This window comes from Prunus avium, chromosome 1 (genome assembly GCF_965620075.1).
Source record: "Prunus avium chromosome 1, drPruAviu1.hap1.1, whole genome shotgun sequence".
Classification (NCBI taxonomy): domain Eukaryota; kingdom Viridiplantae; phylum Streptophyta; class Magnoliopsida; order Rosales; family Rosaceae; genus Prunus; species Prunus avium.
In genome coordinates, this window is record NC_142284.1 from 18,465,900 (window position 1) to 18,477,602 (window position 11,703).

Below are 11,703 nucleotides of genomic sequence, written 5' to 3' on the forward strand. Positions count from 1 at the left end.
TTGTTGAAAATGACTATAATGTGGTATGAAAAATATGGTAAGTCTAGCATTACCCTTTGGGAATACACATTTTTGGACCTATATCAAATTATGTATAGTTTTATATCTCCCCGTGCCCGACCCGTTTTCCAACTCTGATCCGGGTTTTAACTCTTTTACCAGAGTCCAGAAAGGAAGACTCACCGATATATATATATATATCTCTCTCTCTCTCTCTCTCTCTCTCTCTTCATCGACTCAAGGGAAAGGAAGAAGCTGCGAGAGAGATGGACTCGGACGAAGAACAAGAGTGGGTCCCATTTAAGAATAGACCGGAGTGGTCGGACGTGGTTCCGGTTGAGCAAGACGACGGCCCGAACCCGGTCGTCCCCATAGCCTACAAGGAAGAGTTCACAGAGACCATGAACTACTTCCGAGCCCTATACAGAGCCGATGAGCGATCTCCTCGTGCCCTTCAGCTCACCACGGAAGCCATCAAATTGAACTCAGGAAACTACACTGTGAGCTTCGTCCCTGAATCCCAATCTCTGTATCTTTTTCCGCTTTCCAGTTTTTTGAGATTTGTTTGGGTGGGGCAGGAAGGGGTTACTCTGTTTGGTTGCTCAGAAAGTCTGGGAAAGTGAGATTTTGTGTACTCTGACATTAATAGTGTTAGTGTCTCTACTTGAAAGTCTACCTTGAAATACCCAAAAACTTTTACTGAGGATTTTCCTTTTCTATTTTATATCGTTGGAGGTTTTTTTTTTCTTTTTCCTTTTATGCTTTGTTTGGTTGCTGATAAATACTAGGAAAGTGTGAAAGGAAGGTGCTTATCGAGGTTTAGTATCTTGTCATTCATTAGGAGTTGATCATAATTCAAAATCCCATAGTTTTAGTGGGTTTTTTCATTTTTGTTTCTTTGGTTGATGAGAAAATTTGGAAACTGAAAAAGATAACTCTACTAAGTAGTTTGGTATCAATTGGATGTTGGGTAGTCGCGAAATACGGACCAAATTCGTATTGCTGCTTTCAAATTGTCTTTTTCTTCTGTGCAGGTTTGGCATTTCAGGCGTTTAATACTGAAGACGCTTAGTGCTGATTTACAGAATGAACTTGATTTCACTGAAGATATTGCAAAGGCTAACTCAAAAAATTATCAGTTATGGTGAGCTACAAGTCTTTCTATACTTTGTTGCCATTGAATTTCAGCTGGAATATTGTTCTATCTCCAATATGTGTGTCTGTGTGCGTATGGTGTTCAAGTTTTCAACTATACTTCTGTTCAAGTTTACATGGGTATAGAGATATTGATCTTTAATAAAGTCTATTTGGCATATGCATGAGCTCTCCAACAGGCCAGAGATTTCTGGCAAAGAGCCTTCGTTACATTGATTTAGGACAGTTTAGGTTGTAGCTTGTAAGCAATTTGAACTTACTATTGCAGTTGCTTATAGCTGCTGACTATGAAATCTTCAAGGAATATGGACAACGATTATTGTCATGATTCATACCTCAGTAGTTAGTAGTTTCTGATGTCAGTATATTGTTTTTTCTTTCTTTACAGCTTCTATTAAGTTACGTAGTCATCAAATATTTCCTTAAAACATCTATGAGTTTACTAGCACTCCATTAATTTATGAAAGATACTTGTAGGCATCATAGGCGGTGGGTTGCTGAGATATTGGGAACTAGTGCTACAAGCCAGGAACTTGAGTTCACCAAGAAGATACTTTCCCATGATGCTAAACATTATCATGCTTGGTCTCATAGGCAGGTATGTTTCTTCCCTTGACCCCATTGTGCTGAATGCAAGACATCAAGATCTTCCTTGTATTTGTTTTTAGACCTGGTTCTTGTTAACAGATGAGCACTTTGAGCACCATTGCTCTTAGTGTATATTTGGCATTTGGGTTTTACAAACAGGATTTTTGTTTGTTTGTTTGTTTGTTATGCAGTGGGTTCTTCAGGAGCTCGGAGGGTGGGAGGATGAACTTGACTATTGTCATGAGCTCCTTGAACAAGACATCTTTAACAATTCTGCTTGGAATCAGGTATGCACAGATTATAGATATTCTTTACCTGCCATTTGGTTCTAAGCCTCTAACCATGTAAACGCAGAAAATGAAGTTATATAGCCTTGTCGGAATATATGCATGTTAGGTCTATTTTTTTTAAAAAGAAGAAACTAAGAAGCATTGAAAAACCCAACAAACTAATCAGTCAACAGCAGGCTGCCGGTCAAGTAGAATGGATGGTAAAGGAACATCCCTAAATTCTGATGAAATTGATGCCCAGAGAGAAGAAAGAGCCCTCACTCTTTCCCAGAGCTCCTCAATGTCCACGCCCCTATAATCATCAAAATTCCTTTTGTTTCTCTCTGACCAAATTACCTACAAAACAGCGAACGTACAACATCCCCACTACAGTCTAGACTTTTTCCCTTTGCCAGAAGCCTCAGTGTTCTCACTCAGTAAAGAGTAATAGTCTGCAGGGATCTCCCAACTTAACCTTGCTTCCCGAAATAAAGCATACCATAACTGTAATGGTATTGGACAATGAACAAAAAGATGATCAGCAGTCTCCCCCTTCAATATTTGATGATTGATCTATTGCATTGTTACGTTCTTCATTGGGAGATACTGTAGGCATCAAAGGATGTAATCTAGAACCTTCTAATCTTTTTAGATTTTCTGAATAAAAAAAAAAATCAAATCAAATCAAAGAGCTTGTGGTCAATATAGTCAATAGTCTAACTAGAAACAGCATTGCTATGCATCTTCCCACTGGAATTTGCTACTCGTAAACAGTAAACAAATGCCTTCATGTAACCGACGAAAGACCCCTTCTAAGTCTTATAAATACTGCATAATGGCCTTCTGCTCTTGTTCAAGTGCTTTTGAGGTTTGAACAGTAATTATCTGTATGTTCACTTTGCTTTGTGTGTATTTGTTCATGTTTCTTCTTTGATGCGGATATGCTTGTCTATAACAGAGAAATTTTGTCATTACAAGATCTCCATTCCTGGGAGGCCTAAAAGCTATAAGAGAGTCTGAAGTGTCTTATACTCTGAAGGCCATTGTAGCCCACCCTGAGAATGAAAGTTCATGGAGATACCTTCGGGGGCTTTACAAAAATGACAATCAGTCTTGGATGAAGAATACTGAAATATCTTCAGTATGCTTGAAGATTTTAATTGCCAAAACCGACTGTATCTTTGCTTTAAGCACACTTTTGGATCTCATATGCCATGGTTTCCAAGCAAGCCAAGAGTTCAGAGATGCCGTGGATGCTCTAAGAAATTCAGACTTGGAACAAGCAGAATCTGACTTGGCCAAAACTATTTGCTCTCTTTTGGAAACGGTCGATCCAATAAGAGTTAACTATTGGAAGTGGCGTAAGAGCATGCTTTGCCAAGATGCTAATTAATAGAATTGTGACTGAATAACTTGACTTTTGCGGCACATCCATCCGTTAATTAAATATTCTAGTCGAAGTTGAGTGCAATCTCATGTGTTTTCGTGGATATATATGTTGTAATAGTAGAAAAACCTTGTGTTGCAATCTGATCTTCTTTTGACACCAAAATCTAATTTTAAATTGTGGAATGATTGTGATAATGTACATGATGCATATTTATCCCAATGGGAGCTTATTTGTATCGATAAGGTGTCTATATCATTGTGAATATTGATACATTCTAATAGCTACCATGATAGGAATCGCTATGGAAGCCAAAGGAAGTAAACTTTTTATCTTTTATTTTTACATAGATTCCAACCTATGACCCGCTACTTTCTCACGCACTCCAATTTAGGAGAGCACTCCAATTTAGGAGAGTATTCAATTGGGATTTTAAAAAAATATTTTGGGATAAATAAGTCTTGTGGTATTCAATTAAGACTTTTAAATAATCTAAACAAGTCTTGTGGTATTCCATTAGAGATTTTCTATTTAAACCCCACACTTCTCTTTGTACCTCATGTTCTAAGTTCACCCCAACTTCTAATTTAAATTTTCACAATTTCTAAGAAAATCCCACTATCTTCCCAAACTACTCTTAAATACATCCCAAGCTGAAAAATGAAGAAATAAAGAGTTTCTCTATTTAAATCCCACATTTTTCTTTGTTCACCCCAATACTTAAATCATTAAACAATATTTGTAGTATACTTAAACTGATACTGTGTTCAGGATTTCAGATTCTCCATTCGATTGGCTATTCCTTATAAATTATAATTATGTACATGTATGTTGTTATTTAGAGAGAGAGGGAGGGAGAGAAAGGCAAAGTGTACAAACTAGAATAACTCTCTAGCAATCTTGCTCTCTGGCTCTGGTCTTCTACTAAATCCGGCTCTTTCCTTTTTGTGTAACTTCAGAAGCAGAGAAGATGATCTTCTAAGAATTAAGTAGGATTTTCAAAACCAATTTTTCAATTTGATCCCTGCGCTACATAAAATATAAAAAATTAATACCCCTGCTGCGATGTTTCTTGTATTTTTACTTGTATGTGTATATGCATGTCTCTATACTTCATCTTCATAGTTAGATAGCCACTTGTGGACATTACTCTTTGTAGATCGATTGAAATTCTAAGTGAGCAGTTGTTAGGGGAAATCTCAACAGCCTTGAAGCCTCTGCAAATTTCTTTGGTGTTGTATTGGCTGGGCTTCTAGTAAATTTGCTGGTGAACCTTGGTCTCAAATATGCAATTATCACTGGTATTATCCTCTTCATTATATCCACATTCATGTGGAGCATCCTTCGGAACCTTAGGAAGTCTTTAAGCTCATCAAGTTGATATGACATTTGAAATTCGTAAAGTAATCCAATCCCTCACAAGGGTTAACTGATGATCCTTGAATTTTGAGATTGGATGATCCTTGAAGAGTGGTGGGGTGTGTGGGGTGTGTGTATAGATAGATTTATTAGGATTAAATATTAAGTTGAATGACTTTTTTGTCTTTTTACAGAATAATAAAACTGGCAGCTTAATAATTTAAGTATTGGGGTGAACAAAGAGAAGTGCGAGGTTTAAATAGAAAATCTCTTCCATTAAGACTATTAGGATTTTTAAGTGAGGGTGTCGAAATCTAGTGGTATCCAGTCAAGACTTTAAACAAGTAACAAAATTTTATGGAATTCAAAAACTTGCTAATTTTGAAGAATTTTTTAAAATGTGAGATTGTGTGAGATTTTTTAGTGGAAGGTATAAATACCAAGCCCTATCTCAAATCCCACCCTAACCCATCGGATTTTTCTTGTGGGATTTTTTCTCTCTCTCTCTACTTGCTGGAGAAGATGAACAACTAAGCAAGCAGCAAACCCAAGCCAAGCGTTTCCCAGACACCCACCAACTTCAGATGCTAAAAATAACAACGGGGAATTGTTAAACTCCTTGGCACAAAGCCAAAGCACATGTTTCCCCGCCAAGAAACCTAGAAAACCCAATATTCCAACAAAAATCAGAAACAGAAAAGAACAAGCAAATATTTGACCAAAAAATCTGGCTTGGTAGGTGTTTGTGATTATGTCCCAATGACCCAGGTTCCTTGTATTTTGAATAGTGCTTCCTTTTTGGTTGTGTTCGATCATGATTCATGAAAAGGGAGCAAATGTATTTTTGGAATGTAATTAGTAGGTGCATTCTTTGCTCTGTGTCTAGTAGAGCAAGCGCCATAGAAAACTATTCCAGTTAGCTTTGCTACTAGTGAACCTGCAGGCTGCAGCTACCTAGTTTGCTTTGTGTATATCTTATGTATGCTCAACTGATTTCTAGGCAAGTTATTTTTTCTCATTATTTGACGATTTCTTGATGTTGCGTGTTTTTGTTCAAATCAAATGGTGATTGTATGGGGTTTGGAGGAAGGAATGAAAAACAGAAAACACAATGACTAGGAAAAGGGTGATGATAAATTTAAAAAATATGAATAATGAATGGTTTCTTGATATACAACTTGGCTAGATGGTTTGAAGTTTGCTAACTTGGTTAGTAAGTCGTCCTATAAGTCAAATATATGAGGGCGCATGTGATGTTATTGTTGACCTTTCTACACATACCAATAAGGCTTCAAACCTATCTTCCTTCTCAAATGCAAGTTTTCCATAAAAGAAAATGAAACTAACGAAATAAACAGCTGCTTGCACATGAGATCTGAAATGGACTAGGCGGAGGAATCAACAAATTGCTGGTTATTCTGCGCAATCTGATTCCGATTCTAAGGGGACTTGGTGCTAAACAGCAAAAAGTGAAGAATGTAATTAGGTCCCGTGCATTTACCGGCATCTTACTTCTGCTACCATAATCACTTATCATGATCTTCCAATTATACTTCAATGAATATTATATAGATCTTGACCATCTGAATTTGTTATACAATGCCCCAAAAACTATGCCACAAAAACTCTCCCAATTGACACACCCTTTCCCAATTTGCATTCCCCTTTTGCCTAAGTACATGAGGTGGTAGGACACAAGATTTTACCTTGGCAATCCAAGAATCCATGAAATTGTTTAGGGTTAAGATATATGTACAAAAGGCAGACAGAAGAAGACATAAACTGATTCCCCTCTGAGATTCAATTTGTCAAAGCTTCTTGCTCAAACCAGACTTCTTTGACTTGGATGATGGGCTTGAGGCTTCTTTGAATGCAGATGGGCAAAACTCGCTCACACTGCACATGCCACAACGAGGTCTGAGCGGAGTGCAAACTGTCTGTCCAAATCCCACCTGTTCATAGTAAAATAAAGAAGAAAATGCATTATTGTATAATTCTACCCGTCAATGGTGCATATTTGTGATGATAGAATAGAAGAACAAAGAAACAAAAGGTTATAGATAGACAAAAAGCAATCAGCATTCAGTTCATTGGAGAAGTCTCAAGATCAAATTTATAACTGGTGAAGAATATCTTACCAAATGGTTTATTGCTCAGCATAAAAGTACTAGTAAAAAATGGTGAAGTAATAACTTCACATCAAAGACTCAGGAATGACCCCTTCTTAACCCATAGAGGGTATGCTGTGGTACGGGAAGGGATGCCACCAGTTCACCAAATGCAAACAGGTGTTCGCACATCAACACACACGCAGTCAACATGTATGTATCACGGGCACAAACATGTGTCTGTGTGTCCACACTAGTATTAAGGGGAAGTAATTTGTAAAATTTGTGTTTAAACATGTCATTGGTATTGAGAAGTGAGCTATGCATACCAAAAGAGGGTTTATGGGGTCCCATTCTTCCTTCGGGAGCCACAATTGCAATGCCTCTCTCGTTTCCTCAGGATTTGAAGTTTTCTAGAAAAGAGATAAAAAATTATACATTGATGCAGTGCATATTTCAGTATTGAAAACAATATGCAAAATTTTGGAAGATCTTATTTATGAGAATCAATAAAGTTCAGTAAGTACACATGTGTGATGCTATCACAAAAGATGCATAGTACCTGTTTTCTGCCTGGCCGTGACACCCACCCAAGCCGATTGCTAATGCGGTGCACATGAGTATCTACACAAATTCCTTGGACATTGTTCCAACCCACATTCATAACCTAAGCACCCCACATCAGAAAACTTAAAGAACTGAAGATGGCAAGCTAATTTAAATAAGTACAAACCAGCCCTACCAAATGAGCCATCTTAGGACCTATTCCTGGTAGTGAGAGTAGTTCATCCAACGAGCTAGGTATATCTCCATCATACTTCGTGAGACAAATTTTTGCAATTTTCTTTAAGTTAGTAGCCTTTCTGGTATAAAACCCAACCTGCATTTAAGAATTTTAAAGATATGGTGAAAATTTCATAAAATCGTTGAGCACATAGGTAGCAATTATGGGGGTTTACCCCCAATTTTGGACTAATTCTGGCCAAATGCGAAGGTTTCTTTCTACACCATTTGCTCAAGTGGAATTGAAAGAACATACCGGGTAAATCAAGCTTTTAATGGTTGCTTCATCAGCTTTGTCAATGGAATCAGCAGAGAGCAGATTATTTTGAAGTAGACGCTGAATTGCTCCTACACCCCAAAGAGACCATAGAGTGTCAGAAATTTAACTGTAAGTAAGATGCAGAGCAACAACAACTGAGAAGACTGCTGAGCAGAAGATAAGTAACATGCACACTTTTGGGACCAATAGATTATAAAGTTCTATAACATTTAGATTCCCAAGTTATGCTTGATAGATTCAGTACTAGCCATTAGTCAACTATGTCATGTAAAAGTGAAAATGGAAAAGCTTTCCAGGCAGTCTGATAGGACAAGTGTCAGCATGAAAACAAACAGTGGCGTAAAATAAGATATCTATTCTTTTTTTTTTTTTAATAATTATTATTTGTTGATTCTTTGTAGCAAGAATGTGACACCTTTGACCTTTTTTCCATATTTTCCGCCCACATACAAAATTTGTTCATCAAGGCTTTTTGTCAATGACAATGAACTTAAAATTGCATGAACTTGCATATCAAAAGACAAAAGTGTACAAACCTACCATGATTAACATGATCCTTCGTTTGGCTTGATAAGAGAGAAGACACCAAGACAGCAAATCTTCTTTCCTGATTTTATATTGTTTTTCATAGCATAACATAAATATTTCATGGAATAACAAAGCAATGATAATACGAAATCTATCAGAAGGCATTTTATCATGAAGTAAATGTTTGAAACAATCAAGATTAGGAATTGACAAGGGTAAAGCTAAAGCTCTGGACTTTGCTAGATGTTAGGATCATGGCTATCAAGGGGTTACTTTATCAATACCTTCTTTAATATTATTTGAAGCCAATATGTATCACCATGAAACAGAAGGAAAGAATTTAATCCAGTAAGTTGAAATCTTCCATAATCCTACCCAACCTGATTTCATTCAAATTTTTATTTACGGAAGTGAGGAGGGATATACCTTAGGAGGAAGAGCACTTCCAGCTTTCTCACAACCCATACTGTCTACTGGTGCATCTTCAGAAGACCTCATTTTGCGGATCCCTTCAAGGACTTTCTCCCAGTTAGCAGGTGGTTTACCTGTGTCAACTGAAAGGAACTTAAGCTTATTTACACTGACATGTAAGAAAGATATTTAAATCGGAAAACCAGTTGATTGATAGTTCCTTTTCCTCCTACTAGAGGCAGACATTGTCCTTCTCTGCTACAATTAGGGTTAGCTTTATGTGCAATTATTCAAATTCAGAAATCCTCTTCATCATTTGCCATTCTTGGAAAGTATACATAATATATTTTGACAGTAAACCTATTGAGGGAATCCTCTTTGTTTCCTAACATGCTTGGCCAACAATCATGATATTTTACGATGGTAAACCTATTGGTTAGCATGACCAAAGGAGGTTATAAAAAAGAAAAGAGTGAAAAATGTCCCACTCAACTCATTCGTCATCAATCCTAACTTTAACAACTAGTCACTTTTTTTTTTTTTTGAGAGAGCTACTAGTCAGTATTTGTTAATCCTGAGATATAGTTGTGATTTCATGCTTCATCAATACAAGTCAGCATTCAGTCTAAGAGTGTTGGCCCAAATAAAAGATGTTGCACATATGTATACTGCGTGCCAAACTTCCGAAAAACGGCAACATATTTTTACTAGTGCAAAAAGGAATAATTAAGGAAAAGAGATTGTCTCAAAATCTAACATGGCAAAAACATAATTTACGTTCTTTTTATCTTAAAAGGGTGGTGGAGGGAGAAGTATATTTGTACAAAGGCCCAAGTTTTTACCTATATAGTTTCTTTCACTTACAAAAGAAAAGGTTCTTTGTCTACCTTTGTTATTATTGTCATTACAGGGAGAGCCCCCTCTCAACCAGTCATACAGCATACTTCACAGTTAATTCTTTTTTTCTTTCATGACACAAAAGATTAAAACTGAAAGAATAAAAAGACCACAGGGTTAAATTTGCAGATGTATTTCTTAAGATGAAACCTCATCATGAAAGGTGCAAAGATTCCCACTAGTAAGAAATTCTGACAGAAACATAAAGTTCTTCATTAACAAAAAAAATAGAGTGCTAAAAATTCATCAAAGTACTTAGTCCTGTAATAAAGAAGGCAAGACGAAATGAAATGCTCAAGAAAGAAGAGAACACATGCAATAAGCAACACATTCAGTGTATCAATTCGAAATGATAAATGCACAAGGACTGCTCAAAAAACAACAATATTTTTTAGCTAGGACAGAGTTCAATTCACAAACAATTTCTTAATGAATGGAATCCACTGGTATGAACGGAAAGTGCTTCATAACTATTTTCATCTTGTCATCTATAAGCAAGAGCCCTTTTCACCAGGAAACTAAATACACCTAATCATGTGTTGTCAAAAGAGGTACTTACTTGAATTTGTAGATGCACTCACTTTTGTATATGTGAATTCTTCAATGTCAGGTGGGGCAGCGAGCTGCATGGAAGGAACTGATGATGTGAATTATGACTACTCCTTGCTTAAAACTATGCAAGATTAGCTTCAAGATTGCACCATACATCATTGATCCAATTAATGCCACTCAACCTTGAGCAGTTGGTTATGGTTTTAGTTTAGCTCCACATTTTCTATATTGACTAAAAGTAAGTTTATTTAGTCCAACTAGACGCAAGATGAAACCAATTAGCCAGTAACAGGTGCATTAACTCACATACCATTTCATACAAAATGAAATAATTTATAGCTTAAACTTCATTACTATAAAGTGAGACTCCTTTTCTGGATGCCGAATATCACAGTCAAAACAAAATGGTTATTAGGTGTGTAAAAAAATTGAACCCAAGTGTCAAAGGAAGAGAGGGGAGAAAATGAGGAAATGAACTTGTGGAGTGGGAGAACTGTATGTATTGCACGTATATGTATCCATATAAAATCAGAATCAATGTACCTGCTAGTTTCAACTTTCAAGTAACAAATCAATGATACAAACAATTAACACTTTCTAAAATGAAAGAATCCATGTATCCAGATAACGTTATTATACATGGAGCAATTAAAGAGTAAAAATTCTCACTTTTGGGGCATGAGGTTTTACTTCAAGATGTATTTTTTGAACTTCTGTCTTTTTTAATCTCTTTCTCCTCGTAAAAACACGAAGCTCGGGAGCTGAACCATCGTTGGAACCTTCAGAACCTGAAATTTTCACAAATAAAAGAATACAACATTAAAACAAAGAGAAATGAAATTGGAATAACCAAAACTAGTATTAAAAGGTAAACAATGAAAGCAATGGAGGGCAGCAGAGAGAGAATGTGAGGAAACTGCAGTTTGGTCTGACCTGGGTTTGGCTCTGAAGTGGGTATCTCTGTTTTCGATTGAATGGCAGAGAATCTTGTTTTGGGCATTCTGTTGAATTGGATTCGACCAATTGCAAAAGCAACCGTGGAGGGGCTACTCACACGAATTTGGAACATTTTGGACTTGGAAGGATTATGGAGGATGTCATTAAGTAATTTTTATTATTATTTCAATTTCATTACGGACTCGGAATTGGAAAGGTTTACCTTAGATTTCAAATGATAGATTCCCACCTGAATTTTTAGGCATATATAGTCGGTGATTTGCCCCTTGAACTTATACTTAGTTTTCTACTAGTCTCTCTGAACGCTTCCGCGCCTGCGAGAGGCTTTTTTAAGAAAATTTAAAATTTATTTTAGAATTAAAAAAGATAATGGGTAGTTGTATTCCATAAAAATAGGCCATTATCTTATTTTTCTTTTCATTTTAATTT

General features: G+C 36.4%; 2 protein-coding genes across 3 annotated transcripts; one reads left to right on the forward strand and one right to left on the reverse strand.

Annotated features, from left to right (window-relative positions):
- Positions 1–213: 213 nt before the first annotated feature.
- Positions 214–3,637, forward strand: FTA (farnesyltransferase A). Its single transcript, XM_088247508.1, has 5 exons — positions 214–500; positions 1,035–1,144; positions 1,633–1,753; positions 1,935–2,030; positions 2,971–3,637. The coding sequence occupies exons 1-5, from the start codon at positions 267–269 to the stop codon at positions 3,403–3,405; spliced, it is 996 nt and encodes a 331-aa protein (XP_088103634.1). The 5' UTR covers positions 214–266; the 3' UTR covers positions 3,406–3,637.
- A 2,639-nt stretch (positions 3,638–6,276) lies between these two features.
- Positions 6,277–11,473, reverse strand: NTH2 (endonuclease III 2). 2 transcript variants are annotated; one of them, XM_088250109.1, is made up of 10 exons: positions 11,251–11,473; positions 10,987–11,105; positions 10,325–10,388; positions 8,884–9,002; positions 8,470–8,536; positions 7,906–7,997; positions 7,609–7,746; positions 7,429–7,533; positions 7,196–7,279; positions 6,277–6,710 (listed from the first exon to the last, which is right to left on the reverse strand). In XM_088250109.1, exons 1-10 carry the CDS (start codon positions 11,384–11,386, stop codon positions 6,567–6,569), a joined length of 1,068 nt encoding a protein of 355 aa, XP_088106235.1. In that variant the 5' UTR covers positions 11,387–11,473; the 3' UTR covers positions 6,277–6,566. The 2 variants fall into 2 exon arrangements, with proteins under 2 accessions (XP_088106235.1, XP_088106231.1); XM_088250105.1 differs by having other exon boundaries at positions 8,884–9,011; positions 11,251–11,470.
- Positions 11,474–11,703: the final 230 nt, after the last annotated feature.

What these genes read in the sequence shown, in the direction of transcription:
- NTH2 (XM_088250105.1), bottom strand. Translation starts at nt 11,386, where the DNA reads ATGTTCCAAATTCGTGTGAGTAGCCCCTCCACGGTTGCTTTTGCAATT. An exon ending in GAGTGCATCTACAAATTCAA is followed by an intron (nt 9,012 to 10,324) that starts GTAAGTACCTCT and finishes AGTTCCTTTCAG; the next exon opens with TTGACACAGGTAAACCACCT. An exon ending in TTAAAAGCTTGATTTACCCG is followed by an intron (nt 7,747 to 7,905) that starts GTATGTTCTTTC and finishes TCTTAAATGCAG; the next exon opens with GTTGGGTTTTATACCAGAAA.
- FTA (XM_088247508.1), top strand. Translation starts at nt 267, where the DNA reads ATGGACTCGGACGAAGAACAAGAGTGGGTCCCATTTAAGAATAGACCG. An exon ending in TGAACTCAGGAAACTACACT is followed by an intron (nt 501 to 1,034) that starts GTGAGCTTCGTC and finishes TCTTCTGTGCAG; the next exon opens with GTTTGGCATTTCAGGCGTTT. An exon ending in ATGCTTGGTCTCATAGGCAG is followed by an intron (nt 1,754 to 1,934) that starts GTATGTTTCTTC and finishes TTTGTTATGCAG; the next exon opens with TGGGTTCTTCAGGAGCTCGG.